This window comes from Muscardinus avellanarius (assembly GCF_963383645.1).
Source record: "Muscardinus avellanarius genome assembly, chromosome: 8".
In the NCBI taxonomy this organism is placed as follows: Eukaryota; Metazoa; Chordata; class Mammalia; order Rodentia; family Gliridae; genus Muscardinus; species Muscardinus avellanarius.
The window spans coordinates 64487310-64513583 of record NC_137794.1 but is presented as its reverse complement, the minus strand read 5'-3'; the positions used below and the strand labels follow the sequence as shown (position 1 = coordinate 64513583).

Here is a 26274-nt window from a genome sequence, read left to right as displayed (position 1 = left end):
TCCTGAGACTCTTCCTGAAAATGTGGTTGCCTAGTAATGCCAGAGCTGTCTGGAATAACTGCACTGACCTCCACTTTTTTCAACACGGTTCTGCCTGTGTAGTAGCCTTAGAGAAAAACCATTCTTTCCTTCTTAAGTCCTACCTACTAGTGCCCTTCCTAGTTTCTCAAGCTCTTATATTACAGTCTTGCCTTTTTTCCCTTCTCAAGTTTCTCCTTTCCTTTAACCATTCATAGTCCTCTTCCCAGTTTTTAAAATAAGTCTTGTATCCATCTTGTTCTCTTTGGCTTTGTTCTGTCTTCATCCTCCTTACTCTATACTACTGGAAATCTCTAGATGTTTATTTTTTGGTTCCACTTTAATTTTGATCCAGCATCTAATTCAATTTTTTTTTTATCAAAACTCTCTAAAAGGACATATGTGAAGCTGAGAAGAGTGGCACACACTTGTAATCCCAGCATTTTGGACGCTGAGACAGGAGGATCACAGTTCTTGGACAGCCTCAGCTACTTAGTGAGGTCCTTTGCAACTCAGTGAGACCCTGCTTCAAAACAAAGAATAAAAATAGGGGTGGGGGTATAGCTCGGAGGTTAGAATGCTCTTGGCTTCCATCCTCAGTACCACAATTAAATAAATAAATAGGCAGGCAGGCAGACAGACAGACAGACAGACATATGTGACTCTTATTTTGCCAAATTAATGGCCTGTGTTAGTCACTGTTCTTTATTGCAATAAACCATTTATTCGTCTGGCCAGTCTGACTTTGAGATTTTCTCTGTTAGTATATATGACACGATACATATTTTTCTGCCTACCATTTTGCTGTTACATCTCTATTTTATTATATTAATGCCCTTTTTGCCCTTTTGTGTTGTATTGCATTATTGCTTTTTATTAGCCTATTTTTCAAGATACCCTAAGAACTGGCTTGGGATATGACCTTCCTCTACAGTTACTTCTTTTTTTTCCTCCCAGTATTGGGGATTGAACACAGGTGCATTCTACCTCCAAGCTACACTTCCAGCCCTATTTTTTATTCTTTTTTTTTTTTTTTAACAGAGTCTCACTGACTTGCAGAGGGCCTCACTAAGTAGTTGAGGCTGCCTGCAAACCACCATCCTCCTGTCTCAGCCTCCCCAAATGCTGGGATTACAAGCATATGCCACCACACCCGGCTTACAGTTACTTCTTTAGGGAATTGTTATTCCCTCAAATTCTTGGACTCTGAAAATGATTCAAGCTCTTGATCCCAGATTCTGTTTTCTCACCATACCTGAAGTCTTTATTTCTTTGGGTATCCTCCTGGCAACCGATACTTCATTGTCCTAAACCAAATTCATCATGTTCCTCTCTTTTGTTTCTGTCATTTACTACATTTATCCCAGTCACCCAAATCTAATGTCTTACTACTCCTTAACATTAAAATACTGTTCTCTAGTCAGACCAAACAGTAACCTATTAAAAGAGTTACAATTCTATCCAAGATTAGGGATAAAATCAGGGTTAAAAGTAAGCAATTATTAATAATAATGGTCCAGTGAACAGTCAGTCTAGTCAATTAATTTGTTTATATAAATTTGTTTTAATAGCATATTATGTTATTTATTTGCATGCTAGGGATCCAACCCACAGCCTCACACAGGCTAGGCAAGTGCTCTACCTTTGAGTCATGTCTCCAGTCCCCACATTTCCTTTCCCTTCCCTTCCCTTGGATTGAACACAAGGGTGCTCAACCACTCAGCTATGCCTCCAGCCTTGTTATTGTTAAAGAGTTTTGCTAAATTACAGAAACTGGCCTTGAACTTACAGTCCTCTTGTATCAGCCTCTCAAGTACTGGGATTACAGGTGTGACACCAAACCTAGCTCCCCACATTGTTTTAAAAAAATAATAATGCCAAGTATGGTAATGCTCTCTTGTAGTCTTAGGTACTCAAGAGGCAAGGCAGGAAGATTGCAAGTTCTAGGTCAGCCTTGGCACCTTCATGAGAACCTATCTCAAGATAAAATGAAGAGAGCTAGGGATATAGCTCAGTAACAGAGCACTTGCCTACATGTACAGGCCTTGAGTTCATTCTCCAGAAACTCACACACACACACACACACACACACACCCTAAGGAGATAGAGAATAAAAGAAGAAATACTGGTTTTAGCCTTTACTTTAAAATGATTTTCAATGGATGAAACAGCACTCCACCAACCATATCACATTTGATTATCTGCTTGATGGTATACTTTGCTACCAATCACTATCAGCATCTATTAAATATATAAAACAAAGTTTTGAATTTTGTGTAATATTGTGGAATTAAAAATGTAATATCGGTACAATGAATATTTTTGCTTGCTACAGGAAATTTTAATTAAAAAGAATATGCACTGACAAGGGCTTTCTTAGACATCTTAATTTTGCTTTTTTTTTTTCCTCGTTTGTTTTATTAGTATTAGGGATTGAACCCAGAGGCATTCTACCTCTCATCGATACCCCTAGTTCTTTTTTAATTTTTTATTTCAAAACAGATTCTCACTAAATTGCTGAGGCTGGTCTCAAACCTACAATTCTATGGTTTCAGCCTCCCTAATACTTGGATTATAGCTATGTGCTGCCACGACTGGCTGGACATCTTTGTTTTTTAAGAACTGATACTCAAAAAGCATTCTCAGAAAGTATTGTAAATTATTCAGATTGTAAGGAAACAATATCATACTAAATTAAAATTTTAATATGTTATAGCATATTAGTTTTAGATTAAATGGTACACTGTAGTTGAAACTTTTATGTGCTTTTGTATGTTTTCTAGTACACTGGGTCCCCTTATAAATTAAAATATGTTTGCTGGGCGTGGTGGCGCACACTTGTAATCCCCGGGTTTGGGAGGGCGGAGACAGGATTACTGGTTTAAGAGACCCTGTTTCCAAATAAAAATATAAAATGGGTCTGGGAGTGTGGCCCAGAGGTAGAAGGGTTTCCAGGAACCCCAGTACCACCAAATAAATAAATAAATAAATAAATAAAATATGTTATATATACAATATATTTTAGATCTTAGAGGTTTGTCATTGTGATTTTGCCCTTGTGGCTTGCAGTTATCATATGTATAATGCATTAGCTATCAGATTAGAGAATAAGAATGTAGCTCTGAGCTGGGTGTTGCACACATTGTAATTCTAGTTACTCAGGTGGCAGAACTCAGGGAGATCACAAGTTTTAGACTAGCTTCAGGGTAGCTATCTTCTTGGCTATCTCAAAATAAAAAATAAAAAGGGCTGGAGATATAGTTCAGTAGTAGAGTATTTGCTGGCCATGAGTGTAATCCCCAGTTCTTCTAAAAGGAAAAAAGAATGTAGCTCCTAAATTGTAACAGGTTTTGTACAGTAAACATGAGCAATCATTTAACTGCTTTGGCACCTAAATTATTTGTCTCAAAAGTAGGGAGCAAAGCTGAGTGTGGTGGTACACACTCATAATCCCAGTATTTGAGAGGCTGAGAGAGGAAGATCAAAGGTTCAAGGGCAGCCTCTGCAAGTAGTGAGATTCTTATCAACCTAGTGAAACCCTGTTTCAAAAACAAAAATAAAATAGGGCTGGGGCTGTAGCTTGGAGATAGAATGCCCCTGAGTTCAAGGTCTTGAGTTCATTCTCCAGAAACATACAGACACACACAGACACACACTCACACTCTAAGGAGATAGAGAACAAAAGAAGAAATACTGGTTTTACCCTTTACTTTAAAATGATTTTCAGTGGGGGTCTGGGGATGGAACCCAAGGGCATTTAACCTCCAAACTACACCCCCGCTCTGTTTTTTATTCTTTATTTTGAAACAGGGTCTCGCTAAGTTGTGGAGGGCCTCACTAAGTAGCTGAGGCTGTCTGCGAACTGCAATCCTCCAGTCTCACCCTCCCAAATGCTGGGAGTACAAGTGTGCACCACCATGCCCAGCAATGACTTGGGCTCTTTTTTTTTTTTTATTTTGGTGGTACTGGGGGTGGAACCCAGAGGCTTTCTACCTCCGGGCTATACTCCCAGAACTTTTTTATATTTTATTTGGAAACAGGGTCTCACTAAGTTGCTGAAAGCCTCACTAAGTAGCTGAGGCTGGCTTCGAACCGTGCGATCCTCCTATCTCAGCCTCACAAGCGCAGGGATTACAAGCATGCGCCACCACGCCCGTCAACTTGGGCTCTTAAAGATACTTTAAGAGTATCTTTAAGCCTCAGTTTCTTCATCAGTAAAACAGGCACAATAGTAGTTATCTACCTCAGCAGGGATACTAAAGACAAATGCAGTTATTCCTATCCTGTGCTTGGTGTAGATCTGTTTTTCCCGCAGAGGAAAAGTATTGCTTTATAAAGTTAGTGGCTATTTTCTCAACCATGCATGGTTCTCACAGCATGTCATACTGAGCTTTATATTAAGTTTTTTATTTTTCAGCTGACATGGGTTTTGCCAGATTATTCAATTCTCCTCTAAAGCCACTAGCAGATTTGGATCCAGTAGTTGTGACATTTTGGTATCGGGCTCCAGAACTTCTGCTTGGTGCAAGGCATTATACAAAGGCCATTGGTAAGTTGGTCTGAAATGACTTACTAACTTGGCATTGAGCTTTCATAATATCAGGTGCTATAATAAAAAAGCCACTTAGTAAAAACCATTTCATATGTCTTTCAAAAGTCCTGTTGTCTTCTTTGTTCCTAAATTATGCAGTCTGGTTGATTTGGATTTTTGACTATATAGGAAACTGTGGTTCTTTCCAAAAGAAGAAAGAATTTTTTTTTCCTCCAGAGAACAGAAGTATTTGATCTTGTTGAGTTGTTAGGGAAACAATAACAGGCTAGCTGGGTGCAGTGGCATAAACCTATACTCCCAGTATTTGGGAGTCTGTAATGGGGGAGGATTGTAGGTTCAGGGCTATCCTAGGCAACTTAGCAAGACCCTATTTCAAAGTAAAAAATAAAATAGGATTGGCAGTATAGTTCAGAGGTAGAATGGCCTTGTGTTCTATTCCTAGTATCCCACACACAGAAGAAAGAAGCATTCTTTTTTTTTTTTTTTTTTTTTTTGCGGGTCTGGGGATGGAACCCAGGGGCATTCGACCTCCGAGCTACACCCCCTGCCCTAGTTTTTATTCTTTATTTTGAAACTGGGTCTCACTGAGTTGCAGAGGGCCTCACTGAGTAGCTGAGGCTGTCTGCGAACCGTGATCCTCCAGGTCTCAGCCTCCCGAATGCTGGGATTACAAGCGTGCGCCACCACTCCCGGCTTCAAATTTTATTTTATGCTTTATTTATTAGAAAAACTGAAGAGAGGTTTAGAATTGTTTTCTTTACCAAAAGAAAAATACAAAGCCAAGAGTTGTGCAGTATTGGAGAGAACTCCTCTTTGGGGAAAAGTTAATTACCTTCTTTCCTAAGCAAGAAACAATATGACTCATTTTTCTCTCTTACCATTATAGTATTAGAATGGCAGTTTATCCCTTAAGATAGGAAATAATATCTGGTTATATAAGCTGTGCTCAGCAGCTTGCCATCTCACCAGGGCAGGAGCTAGAGGGACTTAGTAAGGAACCCTGTTATAAACATACTCTCCAGGATTTAAAGTCTACCTTAGAACAGAAGCTTTAGAAGTTTCACTGCTTGGTTTTTAGTGTTTGTTGAGGGTCCCGCTGTGGATTGAGATCAGCAGGAGAGAGCCATCTCAAACTTGGAAATTCACTTAAAGGCAGTAGAAAGAGTACTGAGAGAGTGAATAGTAGCTATTAGGAGGTCTAGTTCTATAAAGTAATTATATTTCCTAAATGTGTTCTTTTAAATTTTCTTTTAAATTTTTATTTATTGGTGTTAGGCCATTATCAGTTTTCACTCTCTCTAGCTATTTTTGTTGAGTGCCATTTAATAAGAGCACTAAAAATATAATATTGTTAAAAATAGACAGGAAGCAAAGCCCTTGCTTATGAAAAAGTTTGTGGCACCCAAAGAACTGCAAAGGAAGTTCATACATTTGGAAAAATTAGACTGATAATTGGCCTGTTTCTAGGTAAAGAAGAAAAAAGCAAACACATAGTAAAGTCTTCATCAGGAGGTGTGATTTCTGTAAAACTTGGACACCTAGAATACATGTATAATTTTTCCTAGGGACTGAAACTCTAGCACTGCTGGAATATTGTAAGCATCTCATAGATACTGACAAATGCTTTTGTTAGATTAGCAGAAAAGCCTCTGAGTACTCTCAGAGCTGTGAGTTAAATCGGTCTGCATGTGACAGTAGAGGAATAGTGAGGCTGACCTCAAGCCCTATCCAAGCATTGGAGCCTGTAGTAAGGCAGCAGGGTGTAGTTATCTGTGTAGAGTGAGGAAAGAATGAACAGAAAGCAAATTGGAAGGGCTGAGTGACCCTGGAATAGGAATTAGAAGCTAAAATCAGATTTGACTTTATATTTCAACAAGTAACTTTTAATTTAGGGCTGTGTTTATAAACTTGCCTTTTCTGCTACTTAGGTTACTTCTTACCAACTATTGGGAATAGACAGATCCCTTAGACAGTCTTAGAAGGTACCAGAGGCTAGGAAGAGAGTGAGTGAAAATAAGCCCAGGAAAGGAGGAATGTTAGTTGGAAGTAACCGTGGAACCTCAGGACAGGTTGGGTGGTGGATAACATGACCCAGGGAAGGGAATAAAGGATGCAGCATTAGTAGAGTCTCAACACTTATTTTTACACAGCAAGTCCATGGTAAGGCCCATGTTGAACTTCCGCTCTTAGTTCTCTTGTGTGTGACCCACACACTTGGAGAGCCCATGCTTTGCGAAGCACAGTTTAACTTGTCTGCTGTTGAAATGAAAAGAAATGTTGTTCTTTAAAATAACGATAATTGGGTATGAATTGAAAACCAACTGTATTTTGTATTTCCTTGGAATAAAAAGAACTGAAATTGAATTTTAATCAGCTTGAAACTTACTTGCTTAAGAAATGAGACTTACCACTTAAAAACATAATCACTACTTTCTAATTTTAGTCAAGTCCCAATTACCCATTCTCAATAGAAGATAGGAGAAAAGTTAAGACAGATAAAAAGAATAATCCTTGAACCAGTTATCTTTGGGCTTGAAATATATCCATAGCAGACATAAATACATATTTACTCATTCTTATCCTTCTCTATACCTGGTCTAACGGAAAAAACGAGTATTCCTATTCACAGCATAGGAAAAAGAAAGTGTGACAATTGGATACCAGTGAAAGTTTATGGAGTGACATTTATTTGGAGAGGGAATGGCAGTGGTGGTAGTGGCGGTGGTGATGGGGTGTCAGAAGAACAAATCATTGATTAAAGAAGGAGCCCTGAGAAGTAGGTGTAGAAAATATAGGAGCCAGATAGCCATTAAAATAATAGGCTTGCCAGGCGTGGTGGCACACGCTTGTAATCCCAGCATTTGGAGGCTGAGACAGGAGGATTGTGGTTCGTAGCCAGCTTCAGCTACTTAGTGAGGCCCTTTGCAACTCAGTGAGACCCTGTTTCAAAATAAAGAATAAAAACTAGGGCTGGAGGTACAGCTCGGAGGTAGAATGACTCTGGGTTCCATCTCCAGTACTGCAAAAAAGGAAAAAAAAATAGACTTATATGAGGCAGGAACTTAACATTACTTGCCACACTGAGATTCCTTATCTTAGCAATTCATAGGGAAATCTAGATCCCAGCTCCTGTCCTTTGAATAGAGGGCAAACAGGAATTGGCATGACTGGCAACATAACGGTAGTACAGTTGACCGTATAGTAAAAATAGCGAAGAGAAAGAGAGGCTGACAAGGGTGACAACCCACCAGTGGCAAGAGTAATAGTCACCATATTGTGAGGGAGAAAAAAATAATTAAAAAGTAGACATCAAACAGTATAATTACTCTGCTCCGTGGTGATGGATGTTGAGAATGTTGATGACCTTGGCTGTGCCATTAAGGAAGATTCAGTTGTGGTGTAATAGGAAATGGTTATTAAAGGGTCATGTTCCCAACATCCAAAAGGCAAACGTATGTAAAAAGAAACCAATCCTGAGTGAGGCCAGATGAGAGATGAGAGAGGCATTGCTATGTTCTTTTTTCCATTTTGGCAGATTTATTTATTTATTTATTTTGCGGGTCTGGGGATGGAACCCAGGGACATTTGACCTCCGAGCTACAACCCCTGCCCTATTTTTTATTCTTTATTTTGAAACCGGGTCTCACTGAGTTGCAGAGGGCCTCACTAAGCAGCTGAGGCTGTCCGTGAACCGCGATCCTCGGGTCTCAGCCTCCTGAATGCTGGGATTACAAGCATGTGCCACCACGCCTGGCTAGTTTGTTTTATAAAATAGCATACTAGCAATTATTCTAGCTAATGGATAATTAAACTTTTATTTAGTTTATCTTCAGAATGTGATTCTAAATTTGATAGGCTACTAAACATCATACTAGATTATATTCCTAGAATTATCTTTTTTAAAACACTTACTAGATGGTATTTATTTAAATGGACAAATGGGAATATACAGCTCACAAAAGCTAATTCACATACCTGCCAGGAACATACCTGCAATTCCAAGATTTGGTAGGTTGAACAGGAAGATCACAGGTTCCTGCAACTAAGTGAGGCCCTCAACAACTTAGTGAGATACTATTTCAAAATAAAAATAGGGCTGGGGGTGTAGTTTAGAGGTAGAATGCCCCTACATCCATCCCAAATACTTTGCAAAAAAAAAAAAAAAAAAGGTTTTGCCTAAACTCGAAGAAGTCATTGTTTGTCAAGTTGAGCTTATCTTTCAGGAAATTTACAAGTAAATTTCTCTTTAATCTGTTACATGAAGGTATCTCTTTCCTGTCACATAGGTACTGTATCTTTTCTTCATATATCACTTTACTGGTTATAATTCAGGCATTATATATATGGATTCCCAGATATAATTTATATGTTATGTATATGTTAGAATTATATCGAGGAATTATAACTAAGGAAATGTAATACATTTGTACAAATTTTTTTTCTTCATAGACATATGGGCCATAGGTTGCATATTTGCTGAATTGTTGACTTCAGAACCTATTTTTCACTGTCGTCAGGAAGATATAAAAACAAGCAATCCATTTCATCATGACCAACTTGATCGGATATTTAGCGTCATGGGGTTTCCTGCAGGTAATTTGTTAAAACATTTTTTGAGTCATATTTCAAAATCATTCCCTAAAATAAAAGTATATTTTATGTATTAAGTGTATTTTAAGTATTTAAAACTAAAAGATATAAGCCGGGCGTGGGGGCGCACATTTGTAATCCCCGCGCTTGGGAGGCTGAGACAGGAGGATCGCACAGGTTCGAAGCCAGCCTCAGCTACTTAGTGAGGCTCTAAGCAACTTAGTGAGACCCCGTTTCCAAATAAAATATAAAATGGGTCTGGGAGTATAGCCCGGAGGTAGAAAGCCTCTGGGTTCCACCCCCAGTACCACAAAAACAAAACAAAACAAAACAAAAAAAACTAAAAAACAGATTCTTAAATAAAAATTACCATGTTATTGTCTTTAACAATATTTATTTTTTTTTGTAAGATAAAGACTGGGAAGATATTAGAAAGATGCCAGAATATCCTACACTTCAAAAAGACTTTAGAAGAACAACGTAAGTAATTCCATATTGTCTTAGTCCATATGTGCTGCTATAAAAACATAACTTTTGTTGGGTGTGGTGGCACATGCTTGTAATCCCAGTACTTGGGAGGCTGAGACAGGAGTATCATAGGTTCACTGCCAGCCTCTGCAACTTTATGAGGCCTTCTGTAACTTAGATGCTGTGTAAAAATAAAGGATAAAAAACAAGGCAAGGGGGTGTATCCCCTGAGTTCAACCCCCAGTTCTGGGGAGGGAGGAGACAAAATCAACAAAAGAAAAACTATACTTTAGGCTGGGTTATTTATTTATTTATTTATTTATTTATTTATTTATTTATTTATTTATTTTTGGTGGTACTGGGGTTCCTGGAAACCCTTCTACCTCTGGGTTACACTCCCAGACCTATTTTTATATTTTTTTGTTTGGAAATAGGGTCTCTTAGCGCGGCTGGCTTCGAACCTGCGCGATCCTCCTGTCTCTGCCTCCCAAGCGCGGGGATTATAAGCATGCACCACTACGCCTGGCTGGGTAATTTATTTTTTAATTCTTTTTTTTTTGTGTGTGTGTGTGTGTGTTACTACTGGGGATGGACCCCTTCTACTTCCAGGCTACACTCCCAGACCCATTTTATATTTTATTTGGAAACAAGGTCTTAAGCCAGCACAGCTGGCTTCGAACCTGTGCGATCCTCCTGTCTCAGCCTCCCAAGCGCAGGGATTACAAAGCGTGCGCCACCATGCCTGGCTTAATTCTTTTTATTTATTGGTGCACTACAGTCTCATATCATCATCATGTTGATAATGGCATATATTCACACAGTACTTGGTTGCCACATCCCTTTTTCTCTTCCTCCCAATACTGAGTGTTAGACTGAGTGTGTGTGTGTGTGTGTGTGTACACGCACGCGTGTTTCTCATGCAGAGGATGGAACCCAGAGGCCAAGCTACTACATACACTCCATTCCTATTTTTTATTCTTAAAAATAGGGTCTCACGCCAGGTGTGGTGGCACATGCTTGTAATCCCCGCGCTTGGGAGGCTGAGACCGGAGGATCGTGCAGGTTCGAAGCCAGCTTCAGCTGGCTTAAGAGACCTTGTTTCCAAATAAATTATAAAATAGGTCTGGGAGTGTAGCCTGGAGGTAGAAGGCTCCTGGGTTCCATCCCAGTACCACCACCAAAAAAAAAAGAAATGGGTCTCACTAAGTTGCATTGGGCCTAAGTAGCTAAGGCTGGCTGCAAACCCATGATCCTCCTGTCTCAGCCTCCCAGGTACTGGGATTACAAGCATGCACCACCACTCCTGGCTCTGTGTATTTTTAACTGGGGATTGATTTGAAAGGCATTCTATCACCAAGCCACACCCCTAGCCCATTATTTTATTTTTTGTTTTGAAACAGGGTCTTGCTAGATTGCTCAGAGTCACACTAATTTACTTAGGCTGGTCTCAAACCTGAGATCTCTTGTCTCAGCCTCCCACATACTGGGATTATAGGCCTGTGCCACCACACCCAGCTTTAAAACAATATTTGATAAGTGAAAATAATTATGAAACAATATTAAATGAAAATTTTATGTCAGTTTTGATGGTATGATTTAGATTTTAGAAAAACAAAACAAAAAATCTCCATTTGACGCATATGAATATCTATAAAAATGTCAAAGAGAAATTATCAAATTTTGATAATTTTTTATCACTGAATGGCCTACTTATGAAGAATTTTAATTTTTTCTTTATACTTTCTTATATCCTCTTGCTTGTTTTACCATACTGTGAACACATACTGCCTATTTTTAGAACTTTTAACTTGAAATATTTCATATGTAAGAAAAATACAAAATAAAAATTATACATAGTTTATTTATTTGTTTATTTATTTATTTATTTTGTGGTACTGGGGGTGGAACCCAGGGGTTTTTCTACCCCTGGGCTATACTCCCAGACCTATTTTATACTTTATTTGGAAACAGGGGTCTCACTAAGTTGCTGAGAGCCTCACTCAGTAGCTGAGGCTGACTTTGAACCTGTGTATCCTCCTGTCTCAGCCTCCCAAGTGCTGGGATTACAAGCGTGCGCCACCACGCCCCACTATACATAGTATATTTAGAATAATCAAATGACTGCTTCAGTTACCTCTCAACTTCAGAAATAGAACATTACTGAGATTACTAAAGTACACTAAGTGCCCTCCCTCTTTGTTGTTATCCTTGTCAGTAAGTGAGACTAAACTTCCTGCGTTGGTGTTTATCATCTCACATTTTTTATTAGAGTTTTATTTCACATGTGGGTATCTCTAAAAATTATTGTTCAGTTTAATCTGTCTTTGGACTTTATATAATTGGCATCATCTGTGGATGTTCTGCTACAACTTGATTTTTGTCCCCAATTCAACCTTAATGGATTTATTTTTGCTATTTTACAATATTTCATTCTATAACTATTTTTTTCAGTTAATAGACATTTGGTTGAGTGTAGTGGGGATTTTTTTTCTGTTATAAAATTTTGATAAGAAACCAGGCATGGTGGCACATACCTTTATTCCTAGCAACTTGGGACGCTGAAACAGGATGATCACAGGTTCAAGGCCAGCATGGGCCTAAAATAAAAATTTAAAAACTCACCCCAGGTTCAGTCTCCAGTACTGCAAAACAAAAGTGCTAAGAACATTCTTGTCTGTATATCCTGGTGTGTACAGAAGAACAAGAATGCTGATAATGAAAATTCTTGTCTGTGTATCTTCATATATATGTACAAAGGTGTTTCTTAAACTCAAATATGTACCTAGAAATAGAATTGCTGGGTCAGAGGATGTAGTCTTCAGTTCTAATGAGTTAACACCTAAGTATTTTCCAAAGTGATTGTAACAATAAAACTCCCTATATAGTGTGTAGCTTCCTATTTTGTCACAAATTTGCCACAATTTGGTAATGTGTTTATATTTAATCAGGAAAGGCAATGGCTTAAGCTGGGCGTGGTGACACACACTTGTAATCCCAGCATTTGGGAGGCTGAGACAGGAGGATCGCGGTTCCAGGACAGCCTCAGCTACTACTTAGTGAGGCCCTGTTTCAAAATAAAGAATACAAATAGGGCTGGAGGTATAACTCAGGTAGAATGACCCTGGGTTCCATTCCCAGTACCAAAAAAAAAAAGAAAAAGAAAACACACACACACACACACACACACACACACACACACACACACAAATAAATTATGTGCGTGTTCCCATTGATATGTAATTGTTTGTGTTCTTGCAGGTATGCCAACAGTAGCCTCATAAAGTACATGGAGAAACACAAAGTCAAGCCTGACAGCAAAGTGTTCCTCTTGGTAGGTGCTTCTCTCTGGTACTGAAATCTGATCTTAGCACAACTCTCAGCTCATCCTTTTCACTCTGGAATTGTCCCAGCTCTTCCTTCTTTAGAAACAAAAAGAATTTGGTGGATGCTAGGGAGAAATTAAATATTCATATTTTGAGATGTCACCCTTGACTTTAAGACTTAATTATTTTTTGGTGGTGCTGGATTTGAACTCAAGGACATTCTATCTCTGAGCTATATCCCCAGCCCTATTTTATTTTTTTATTTGGAAACAGGGTCTCACTAAGTTACTAAGGGTCTCACTAAATTGCTGACTGGCTTCAAACCTGCAGTCTTCCTGTCTCAGCTTCCAAGTACTTGGGATTACAGGTGGGTACATTCACACTCAGATAGCACCAGCTTTTTAAAAACAATTTGTTAGCATTAAAAGAATTATAAAGGAGTCTTTAATGCTGGTGATTTTGTCCAAGTGCACATAAATATGTGTATAGTATACTATAGGATATAGTCTATATACTTTATAGACTATTGTATACAGCAGTCTAGTTAGACTATAGTAGTCTATAGTCTAATTATGCAGTGTACTATACAAAATATATTTGATGTTAACCCTGTTACACATTAGTACAAAAGTCAGAATATTGACTTAAAACAACCTTTTCATGTACTTTCGATTTTTTATGTGTTGCTCTAGCTTCAGAAACTCCTTACTATGGATCCAACCAAGAGAATTACCTCAGAGCAGGCTCTTCAGGACCCGTACTTTCAGGAGGACCCCTTGCCAACATTAGAGTACGTATCTTCCCACCTCTTCGTTGTGGAGGGTAGTGGATGATGGCTGGAAACAAGGGAAGCACTTGTTACTGAAGTGTTTTACTTTCTTTGTTAGTACTGCATCAGAGAAAAACTGCTTAAAGAAAAAGGGCCTGTATTTTGAAATAGGCCAAACTATAGAGAGGTGTGAATAATGTTTTAGGACTGTCTTATGAATGCTTTAGGAATGACCACTAATAGTTTTGCAGATGAAAACTAAAGCAGGGAACATATCAGACTTTTGTAGACCAATAAGCAAGCCAGATTACAGATTAAAACCAAAGCAATGGCCGGGCGTGGTGGTGCACCCTTGTAATCCCCGCGCTTGGGAGGCGGAGACAGGAGGATCGCGCAGGTTCGAAGCCAGCCTCTCTGGCTTAAAAGACCCTGTTTCCAAAAATAAAAATGTATAAAATAGGTCTGGGAGTGTAGCCTGGAGGTAGAAGGGCTTCCAGGAACCCCAGTACCACCAACAAAACAAAACAAAAACAAACAAAACAAACCCAAAGCAATAGAGAATAGTAAACTTGAAATTCTGTCTTCTACAGCATGCCCACAGTGCTACAACCCTCTACTCCTTCACCCTTATTTCACCCAAGTTTATCTTTTGTGCTTCTATTTATTAGTCTTCCCTACCTACCCTTTCCCTTTCCCCTTTCCCTTTTCCCCGCTCCCCTTTTCCCTTTCCCTTTCTCCTTCCCCTTCATTCCTTTTTCCCTCCTTTCATTTCTTCTTCCTCTTATGCTGGGGATGGAACCCAGAGACATTCTACCTTTGAGCTATACTCCCAAGTTTATTTGATTGTTTTAAGGGAGAAGGGTCTTGTAAAGTTACTGAGAGCTTCACTAAGTTGCTGGAGCTGGCTTAGAACCTGTAATACTCCTATCTTAGCCTCCCAAGTACTGGCCTGTAAGGCATATGCCACCCCACCCAGCTACATTTTTTTTCTTGAGGGGAAGTTTTTTCTTATTGAAGCATATACAAATTCAGTTATTTTTAATGCTGATGAAGTTATTGTGGAGAAATTTTTTGTTATATATGTCAACTAACTAATGGTCAAGATTTAAAATTGAAAGTGGCAGTCAGTATAAAATCTGGACAATAAATTGTTCTTTTTTATTGCTTAAACTGTTTTGGAATACATTCAACAAATTCCAGCCATAAGTGAAGAATAGAAAATAAGAAAGAAAAGTGGAATTTTGAAATAACAAGGTTCTGATATTGTAGATTTTAGGTCATGACATTTCTTTTCAGTGTGTTTGCTGGCTGCCAGATTCCATACCCCAAACGAGAATTCCTTAATGAAGATGAGCCTGAAGAGAAAGGTGACAAGGTAATGATTGCATGGCACATGTTGAAATTTTGAGAGTAAGGGAGACAAAATATAAACTAAAGGGGCATAATTTGATAATTGCTATATATTTATCTATCTTTTTATTGAATTAAATATGTATCTGTTTTCTGTGAAAGTTTGAGATTGTAGATGTGTCTTAAGTCTGAAATACAATAGGCTTAGAGATAATTGAACTGCCTGACTTGTCTAATAGTCTGTTCTTATTCCCTGTTTCCTAATTCTTACTTTTTGTTTGTTTAGTGTCATTACCATCACCTTACGCAGGATCGCTTCTGCAGGCATTACTCTGTTCTTTTATCTTAACTGTATATTGCAGCCTCCTTCCACACTGCTCTACTTTTCCAAAATTGTGATTGAAAAGACTTCTTATAGCTGCTTTAATGGATGCAAAACTATTTCCTTTGTGCCTTATAGCTTTCAGTAAAATGTCTGTGACTGATTTGGAGGATTACTGTGCACTCTAAATTAGAGTTTCAGAGAACATGTCCTGTTCAGGGCTCAGTCTGTTGGCCTTTGGGGAGGCTGTTAACTCTGACTGCCCCATCCTCCGCTTGTTCTAGTCAGTGACCCACACAGGCTGTGACCTTGCTTAGTCAGTAGTCACATGTATGCATCAAGTAGAAAGAAATTTCCTATTAATTTAGTTTCATACCACCCTTACTCCCCCTTCCCCCATAAAAGAATCAGCAGCAGCAGCAGCAGCACCAGCATCAGCAGCCCACGGCCCCTCCGCAGCAGGCAGCAGCCCCTCCACAGGCACCCCCGCCACAACAGAGCAGCACCCAGACCAATGGGACGACAGGAGGGGCCGCAGCTGGTGTCACGGGTGCAGGAGCAGGGCTGCAGCACAGCCAGGACTCCGGCCTGACTCAGGTGCCGCCCAGCAAGAAGCCACGGCTGGGGCCTTCGGGCACCACCTCGGGTGGGCCAGTGATGCAGTCGGATTATCAGGTACTCCCCTGAGTTTTCTCCTTTTTGATGGGATATATGTTTTATGAAACAGATTATAGACTTTTAATAGATCCTGTTAGACCTAAATAATTCCTAACTGTAACATTTTATGTATGAACTGTACTCTTCTGTTTCCATGACATTATATGAAAATGATGATTTTTTTTATCATACTTTATGCAATTTTATAAAATCTTGACTTGTTTATCCTGACACACTGAGAAGAAAAAGTAGGGAGATAGGTATCTCTCTCCTTAAAGAAAATTTTATTATTTTACTCATATAGTTGCCTATCGGCTTTGGATTTGAAAAGATACCTAGATAAGGCCAGGCGTGGTGGCGCACACTTGTAATCCCCATGCTTGGGATGCTGAGACAGGAGGATCCTGCAGGTTCGAAGCATCAGCTGGTTTAAGAGACCCTGTTTCCAAATAAAATATAAAATAGGTCTGGGAGTACAGTCCGGAGGTAGAAGGCCCCTGGGTTCCATCCCCAGTACCACCAAAAAAAAAAAAAAAAAAAAAAAAAAAAACTAGATAAGCAATTGAAAAGGGCAGCTTACTTTGGATATTATTTTCAATTATATTCTTTAGAAAGATTTGCTCTAGATCCGGGCCTGGTGGTGCACGCTTGTAACCCCAGTACTTGGAAGGCTGAGACAGGAGGATCACAGGTTTGTGACCAGCCTCAGCAACTTGTGAGGCCCTGCACAACTTAATAAGACCCTGTTTCAAAATAAAAAATCAGGCTGGGAGTGGAACTCAGAATGCCCCTGGGTTCTATCTGGGTACCACCAAAAAAAAAAAAAAGATTTGCTCTAACTGGGAGGAAATAATCAATAAGCAGCAACATAGATATAGAAAAGAATAAAGATGAGAACTTATCAGAAATAACTAAGTCTCATAAGAAATTATTTTGAGACAGGAGGATCGCGCAGGTTCGAAGCCAGCCTTGCTGGCTTAAGAGACCCTGTTTCCAAATAAAAATATAAAAAATAGGTGTCTGGGAGTGCAGCCTGGAGCTAGAAGGGTTTCCAGGAACCCCAGTACCACACATACACACAAAAAAATACATATTGATTGTGTTGTATTTCCTTAGAAGAGGTTGCAAAAAAATATTTTCAAGGTAATGAGCTAAGAAAAGACACAGGAAGAAGGGAAAACTTTTAAAAAGTTAAAAAAAAAAAACACCAAAGTTTAGAACCATATTCCCTTAGGGAAATCACAGAAGAGGAACACTTAGGATAGAGATAATAGAAAAAATAAAACCTCTGGCAAGGGAGCCATAAAGTCACCGATAAGGAACTGAAATAAAGAAAGACATAATAAATAGCAGCCTAAACTGGCTTTACATTTTAAGTATCTCAAAAAACTAATGTGTTTTAGCAAAGCCTTTTCTCTGAAACTCTTTAAAAATTTCTGTCACCAGAAAGGTATATAATACTTCCCTTTAGTCACAATTAAATTAGTCAAGGCTTCAGTTTAATCTACTAAAAACAGCATGCTATTTGGGTAGTAGTCATGAACATATTTGAAATTTTTTTATAAATTCAACTCTTCTTCAAACTTTGGTTTATCCCTATTATGATTGCTGAATGTTTACTATGTACTGTTTCAACTTTGTGATTAAGATTGTATCATATTAACTTGTGTTTCAGGCGAAATTTATCTAAATATTTGTTAAAGTTGTTGTGTTTGGCCAAATGTGCTGATGCATACTTGTAATCCCAGTACTTGGGAGGCTGAGACAAGAGGATCGCAGGTTTGTAGCCAGCCTCAGTTACATAGTGAGGCTCTTCACAACTAAGTGAGACCCTGTTTCAAAATAGAGAATAAAATATAGGGCTGGGGGGCAGGGTAAGCTCAGAGGTAGAATGCCCCTGGGTTCCATCCCCAGTACCACACACACAAAAGAATGAGTTAGTAGCTTTCTGCTGCTGTAACAAAATATCTGAGAAAATCAGCTTAGAAGAGGAAACGTTTATTTTGGCTCATGATACCAGAGGTTTGGGTTTACAGTTGCTTGGCCCCATTGCTGTGGGGTCATGGTAAGTCAGAACATCAGAGTGGGGAGCACATGGAAGGCGAGAGTTGCTCACCTCCTAGAAGCCAGAAAGCAGAGAGAGATAAACAGTATAAGACAAGATGTGCACCTTTCAAGAACATACCTGCAGTGACTCACCTTCTCCAGTTAGACCCTATCAACTGTCATTTCTACCACCTCCTCATAATCCACTCAATAATGACCCTGTCAGTGAATCCACACGTAGATGAAATTGGAGCTTCTATAAACCAACTGCTTCCCAAAACCCACCTTTGAACACTGCTGCTCTGGGCACTGTGCCTTCAACATATGGCCTTTGGGGGCCATTCCAGATCCATACCATAACAGAGGATGAGGCAGACTTCATTCAAGGGGCTATGTCTAGACATAGAGACTACTGCAGCAAGGTCTTGCAGTAGGGAGAGATTGGAACTCAGCTCCGCCTCTAGAAATGACGAGTGAGATATAGCCAGGGAGCAGGGTGGAGGTCAGTGAGTAGAAAATTATTAGGAGGAAGCTGGGCGTGGTGGTGCACACTTGTAATCTCAGCATTCGGGAGGCTGAGACTGAAGGATGGCGGTTCACGGACAGCCTCAGCTACTTAGTGAGGCCCTCCACAACTTATTGAGACTCTGTTTCAAAATAAAGAAAAAAATAAAAACAGGTAGGGAGTGTAGCTCGGAGGCAAAATGCCCCTGGGTTCCATCCCCAGACCTGCAAAAACAAAAAAAATTATTAGGTATCTGATTCGACAGGATTATTGCTGCAAGCTGAGCTGGGAAATAAGATATCAAGGGTGGGATATTTAGCAGGATTCATGCTCTAGTGAGATTCAACAAGGACAAAGAAGGAAGCCCATCTGGGCCTAGTTAAACAGAGGACTCAGGAACCTGACTCAAATTTTGGTCAAAGTGTAACTGGGGCTTCTTTAAAACTGAAAGATTGTGTGGTGGTGCACACTTGTAATCCCCGCACGTGGGAGGCGGAGACAGGAGGATCGCGCTGGTTCTTTAGCCCCGCTGGCTTAAGAGACCCTGTTTCCAAAAATAAAAAAGTACAAAATAGGCCTGGGAGTGTAGTCCGGAGGTAGAAGGGCTTCCAGGAAACTCAGTACCACCAAAAAAAAAAAACCAAAAACAAAAACAAAAAACTGAAAGATTTAAAAGAAACAGCCAAACATTATCCTTCAAACTTGTTAAGTGGTTTTGTTTTGTTTTTGTTTTTCCTTCCCAGCTCTGTCTCATGCTCGGGACAGAAACTGCCCCAACTAGATACCAGTGAACCTCCAAATCTGGATTTACAATAGGACTTGCACATTTACATACTTTGTGCATATATATGCCAACATATTTGTTCTTTATGTACTAAGAGAAGAGCTAGTATGATGAGTACTTTTTACTAACCTAAAAGTAATCAGAGCTAGCCTAACAATTGTAGGGCTTTAGTTTTATCATTTACTTATTTTTCCCCTTATATTTTCTGATTCTAAGCCTTCTTAGAATAAAACATTTTTATATTTAGAGTTTAGTTTCATCATGAATTAGGAAAAATAATGTGGTATTTTTGTTTTTATCAATTGATTCTTCCTAAGTTGTTTTATGTCTATTTATTCAAGGCCAGATATAACTCTGTTACGGAGAACTTTTGCCTTATTCTTCAGTGGGTTCTATTAGTAGGGTTTCAAGGCTTTGGGGTTGCTTCCAACATAAGCAAGTCTAATTAGTACTTTGGAAAAAGAGACATTGACTTTTTTGTCTAAAAAGGGAAAACTTGTATTTTAAAAAGATATTATAGCATATTAGATTCTTATGTGCTCACATTACATTTTACCAGCAAAATTACCACTAATGAGTTGTGAGTGGGAAAAATATTTTTTTAATAAAAATCTTCAAAATAAAACATGGCTAAAATTTCAAAGAGTTTAGTTTACCAACACAGCTAGTTAGTTATATAACATAGGAAGGGGAGAATAAGGTTGTTTTTGACCAAGTCTTCCTCACTGTCTTGTTGCATTGAGACATGTTACAAATCCACTTTGGCAGGCTTTGGCATACTGAGGGGACTCTGCTGACTAGTCCTTTCTTCTTTCATATTTGTTTGTTTGGGTGCTGGGGATTGAGCTCAGGGTCTGGTGCATGCTGTGCACACGCTCTGCCACTGAGCTACTCTCCAGCCTGTCCTTTCTGAAAATCCCTTTAGATTAATTTACGTGTGTGCGTACTAGGGAATAACCCAGGGGCATTCTACCTCTGAGCTATGCGGCCCTTATTTTATTTTTTGTTTTGAAATAGGATCTCGCTAGATGGCTGAGAGGCTCACTAAGTTGCTGAGACTGGTCTTGAACCTGTGTTCCTCCTGTCTCAGCCTCCCAAGTACTGGGATTAATATGCACCACCACACTTGACTTACATTTTTTTTAAACTCCAAATAATAGCTTTATTACATATATTCTTTCTCACTTTGCTCATGGGCAAAACCAGCCTTATAAACATAGGAAATGATATAATTATTCTAGTTCCCACTATATACTTATGTTTAATTAGGCACCATGTTCTTATTCTGTAGATGAATTTTCCTTTTACATATTTTTTTCATATTTTCTGTGAAAAACTATGAAGATTTTTTTCCTATGAACCAAAAGCAGTTTATTTATAAAATGTCTCACTTGACCAACAGAGAGAGCCAAGAAATAATGTCAAGAAAAAGTTAACTCAAACCTCACTACCAGTCTGAAAGCTTGTCCATACAAGGAGACAACCAGAGCAGCTGATGGTTATTGGGAAGATGTCCTTCTGTGGCCCCTTCAGTTGCTCAAGGACATGCATTTAACCAAGGGTTCTGCACAAGTAGCACTGTGGTACCTGTAGACTCGGTGGAGTCGCAGCCTCTAGAGTTCCCTGTCTGCCTCACACACAGTCTTCATGTCTCTGTTGACTTTTTTGTTGGCTCCTTTCTCTTTGTCGTCTTCTTTGTCGTTTTTCTCTTTTTCAACTTCTCTGTCGATCCCTCCCTCTTTTGTCTCCACTAGCAGCTCCTTCCTTGCTGCTTCTCCGTTGCCTACTCCTTTCTCTCCTCTGTTGGTTCCTTCCTCTCCTCCTTTGTCCTGAATGCTGGCATAACCTGCTTTGTTACAGGCTTCCAAGTTTCAAGTAATTTCAATGGCCAAAAAAAAAAAAAAAAATGTATCCTGGGGGCAAAGATGATGTTTTCCTTAGTATATCTCCAATTCCATCAAACTTCAAGCAGAATGGCCTCCACTTTTCTTTAGCTGATTCTGATTTGAGTTCTTCTAGCTCCAGTACTTTAGCTCCAATACTTCTGAAGTTGCTTAAATTTTTCCAGAACTCAGAGTAGATTTGGTCATCCACTTTGGTGAGTTTCAGAAATTGTGGGTCAGCCAAAGAGATCAGCGTGTAATAGACTTCAGCATGCTGCATTGCTCCCATGGCCCAAGCCATCTCAATATCTGGCTGCACCATTAAGTTGGGAGGGCTTAGTTGTTGGGATGTTAACCTACTTTTCACTCTTGAGTATAGCATGTCACAATTGGCATTTGTGTTCATCAGATAGTCAATTCCCCATCACCATTGCCATAAGATCTGCTGGGAAAGAAAGAACATGTTCCATGGATGCCAGCTCCCTGGAGCCCTATTCATTGATTCCGCTAATAGCCTTCATATTGCTTTCCAGAAAACCAAAGATGTTTCATTCAAAGTAATAAACAAAGCTGGGTGTGGTGGTACACACCTGTAACCCCACTACTTGGTACACTGAGACAGGAGAATCACAAATTCAGAGCCAGCCTTAGCACTTTAGTGAGGCTCTTAGCAACCTAACAAGACCTTGTTTCCAAATAAAAAATAAAATAGGGCTGAGAGTGTAGCTCAGAGGTGGAATGCTCAATACCACAAAACAAATAAAGTAATAAACATATATTAAATTTAAATACAAGCTCAAATGATGGTACACAACTTTAGTCCCAGCACTCAGAAGGCTGAGGTGGGAAGATACTTGAGCATAGGAGTTTGAGACCAACCTGGGCAGTATGGTGAGTTTCTATCTAAAAAAAATTTTTTTTAAATTGTCTTCATTTCTCTTGAGGGCAATTATGTATGAAAATTTGCTTTATCTATTTATTTATTTAGATAGGAAGTAGGATTTTTTGGTGGGTGGACTTTATTCTGAATATTACCTGAAGTTTATAAAACCCACCAAGTGCTACTACACCCTGCCCAACCTTCTCAGCAGTAGGGCTAGCTTCTATCTCCAAAAACTCTCGTTTCTCTAAAATAATAATTTCTTATTCATTACTTATAATTAGAAAATTAATGGCATGTCAGTGTACACTATATATAACATTGATTTCCTATGCCAAATTGGTCCTTGTTATTTGCAAATCTTGGTTGTACAAAGGGTTACATTGCCCTCCACAGTGAGTTGTTATAAAGAGCAGTGGGCCAGCAGTTCCCCTTTGCCATTCTTTGCCAATGTAGCTTTATCTCCCAAACAAATCCCACCAAACTTCATGCCTGCCAGAATGTGTGGTTACAGTCAAGGCAGGTTGCGAATTCAGAAAAGTAAAAAGTATTACTAGACTCTGTTTAACTGTCAACTACTGTGGATCTGAACCAGGTGCCTAATGATAAGAAATGGGTTATATCTCTATTCTTCTGTGATTGGCATTGTGAGTCATATTCTTCTCTCAGTAATCTCCTTTCCCTTTTTTCTTGTAGCACTCCAGTTCTCGCCTGAATTACCAAAGCAGTGTTCAGGGATCCTCACAGTCCCAGAGCACACTAGGCTACTCCTCCTCATCTCAGCAGAGTGCACAGTACCACCCATCTCACCAGGCCCACCGCTACTGATCGGTGCTGTCCACTTGGCCCAGGACAGCAGAGTACAGACTCCAGCAATATGATATCGGCATTGCAAAGAACCTCCAAAATGGAAACTGTGATGCCATTTAAAACTCACACGCTTGGGAGGAAAGCATTATATACTGAGTGTTTTGCAGGAATGGCATCTCCTCATTGACTTACAGAAGATCCTTGTGAAGTTTCCCCAGTGCCCTTCCCTGCATGTGTTTCATTGTGACTTCTCTGATAAAGCATCTGATCTAATCCCAGCACTTCTATAACCTTCAGCAATTTTTGAAGGATTTCCTGGTGCACCTTTCTCATGCTGTAGCAATCACTATGATTTATCTTTTCAAAGCTCTTTTAATAGGATTTTAATGTTTTAGAAACAGGATTCCAATGGTGTATAGTTTTATACTTCCTGGACTGATTTAGCAACACAGGTAAAAATGCACCTTTTAAAGCACTACACAGTTTTCATAGACTATAACTGTTTTGCTCATGGAAGTCTTAAAAAGAAACTTACTGTCCCAAAGTACTTTACTATTGTGTTTTTATTTATCTAGTTTCAGGGAAGGTCTAGTAAAAACCAAGTGTTGGGACAGAGGGAACCTACAACCAAAAATAGCCTAGATCTTTACAGTTAGTATGCTTTATGCTATGAAGAACTGAAGTAGGGGTGATTTTTATATAATCTTCACATGGAACTCAGTTCCCAGAATCATTTTGAATAGTGTTCAGTAAGAATTATGTTTTTAACCTTCATGTAGCTAAGTCTACTTTTAAAAGGGTTTCAAGAGCTTTGATGATCTATGGTCCTCTGGTGACCCATACCAGAAAGCTGAAGAGAATATTAACTGCACTAGGATTTCTTGAAGAAATAATATTGATCAAAGGTTGGCATTTCCCCTTGAAGGAAAAGCTTTTAGTGTATTCTGTATGTAAAGTTGGCTTCTCTAAAGGGAACTGTTACTTTCTTTAGTTTCTTCACGTCTGGGTCAGTATGAGTGACTTTCTTAAATAATCAAGGATACTCATATAGAAGCCTGCAAATTCATCTGCTTTTAGGATAAAAGCAGTGCTATCCATTTGTATTTGCATTAGATATAGAGTGACTATTTTTAAAGCATGTTAAAAATTTAGGTTTTACTCATGTTTGAAATACGTATTATATATGCATAATTTTGCTGTTGTTAACGAAACTTAATTCTATCAAGAACCTTTTCATTGCACTGAATGCTTTCTTTTGCCCCTAGCAGAAAACTTAATAATTGTGCCTAAAAACTACGGGCAGATAGTGTAAGACTAGACCAGATAAGGTGAATATTTGCTTTTCCATTATCTGTGAATTAGAGGCTGACTTCTTTCTTAGCCACTTTAAGGAGCCCCTCACTCCCCAGAATCAAAAGGAGATGTGAAGACTCAGCTCCAGTTGTAATGTAGGGGACAAAAAATTTGTGTTCTCCTGAATGCTACTAGCAGCACCAGCCTTGTTTTAAATGTTTTCTTGAGCTAGAAGAAATAGCTGATTGTTGTATATGCAAGTTATATGCATTTTTTTAAAAAACTATTCTTTGTGAACTTATCTACCTGGTTATGTTACTCTGGGTCCATATACAAGTGAAATAAGATTTTAGACAGAAGCCAGTATACATTTGCACTATTGATGTGATACTGTAGTCAGCCAGGACCTTATTGATTTCAGCATAGTAATGCTTATTAATATCATAAAGACTGCATAATGACATTCATCAAGATGGAAGATGAAACAGTTGACATGCTCCATTGAAAGGAATTTCTGAAGGTCTCCATGGTATTTTACACTGTCCATTTTTTTTAGAATAAGAAATGAAAAGCCTCCTGCATGATGTAGCTGCCGGTGTGAGGTTTGTATGGTGCCCTGATGCCTCACTGGTCATCAGATGCTTACTGCACCTGCACCTCGGCTGAGTGTTCTGCTGGGTGGAAACAAAAAGGTCAGGACTGGATTCCTGTCCTTCAGGGGCTTATGGTTTGATCCAGTGACAGTAAGATCTCCTGGAATGTCTGTGCCATGTGACTGAGTTATCCGTGAAACTGTCTTATAATATGAAGGCCCTTTTGTTTACTTCTAAATTCACTTGGATAGTTACTGTTCCAAATTCTATAGTAAACAGTGTTATGGGAGGATTTCTGTCTATCTACCTTAGCCAGCGATTAACTATCATTTGAAATGTTCACAGTAGCCTTCAACAATTGGGTAACCCTTGTAGGCAGAACACACTCTACTAAGTGGTTGTAGGAAATTACAATGAAAATAGAAACTCCGTTCCTGCCCTCAAGGGAGCTTACATTTAATAAAAGACAACCCCAAATATGTACATAAACCAAAATACCATGCCCCTTAATACTTTATAAACAACTTTGATATACAGTTCTTAAGATATGTGCATATGCATTCACAGGATTATCCTGCTTTCCTGGTACATCATGAATATTAATGGCAGACTGACAAACTGTAGGGGGATTTTGTCAGTTGCTCCTAGTACACAGTATTTCCTAGGACATAGCCAGAGATTCCCATTACGTATATGGCTGGGTTCCTTATCACTGCGCTGGTTCTGGCCCTTTTCTCGCCTCGGGGTCAGTGATGCCTACTGGTGCCCATTACCCTTTGAAATGATTTTGGTTCATGATTTCCTTTATAAAGGGGAACAAAGCCTTTTATATACATAAGGACCCTAGACTGGGACCTTTAAGGAAACCTGTGAAGCTTTTTGAGGGTGAAATTTACCTTTGTGGTCCCTGAATGACTGCATTCCTCTTTGAAAGTTTATTAGATACTGTTAGCTTATTAGGATGCAGGGAGGACATCCCTCAGCCTACGGGAACACCAAACCAGGGGAGGTATTGAAAGGAAGGAATGAATCAAAGGGAAGATTTTCTGCTCTTGATATTACAGGTCAGTTTTAGAGTTAGCTTTCTGGTGAGGTGTAGGTTTGGGGAAGGGACTCAAGGGTTTTAGCCAGAGGAGCTCAAAATAAGGTGGCTTTAGCGGCAGGGCTGATACTATGAGGCTGAAACAATCCTTGTAATGAAGTAAATCATGCAGTGAGATGCAAAAACCAAGGACTTGTATATTTTTATATTTCTGTGGTGTTGAAAATTTAGTGCTTAGAATTTTGGCCTTCTGCACTACTCTTGCTCTTACAAACATAATTTACTCTTAAGAATGGAAAGGGACATTTACATGTGTGTTCACTGCCTCGTTCCAGGTGAAGCAACTGCTAGTTGTTCTCTGTGCCTCTAGAATGACGCCGTTTTCTCTG

General features: G+C 39.1%; 1 protein-coding gene across 4 annotated transcripts in view; it reads left to right on the top strand.

Annotated features, from left to right (window-relative positions):
- The window catches only part of CDK19 (cyclin dependent kinase 19), a gene marked incomplete at both ends in the record, with an annotated part of 160236 nt that extends 137261 nt beyond the window's left edge, over positions 1-22975 (top strand). Inside the window, 8 exons of one of the 4 annotated variants that reach the window (XM_080700788.1) lie at positions 4436-4567; positions 9020-9163; positions 9571-9640; positions 12887-12959; positions 13644-13741; positions 15017-15095; positions 15810-16067; positions 22844-22975. In XM_080700788.1, the coding sequence (XP_080556914.1) occupies positions 4436-4567; positions 9020-9163; positions 9571-9640; positions 12887-12959; positions 13644-13741; positions 15017-15095; positions 15810-16067; positions 22844-22975 (986 nt within the window). Of the gene's footprint in view, positions 1-4435; positions 4568-9019; positions 9164-9570; positions 9641-12886; positions 12960-13643; positions 13742-15016; positions 15096-15797; positions 16068-22843 lie in introns of all 4 variants that reach the window. The other 3 variants (XM_080700787.1, XM_080700786.1, XM_080700789.1) reach the window with 3 other exon arrangements.
- Positions 22976-26274: the final 3299 nt, after the last annotated feature.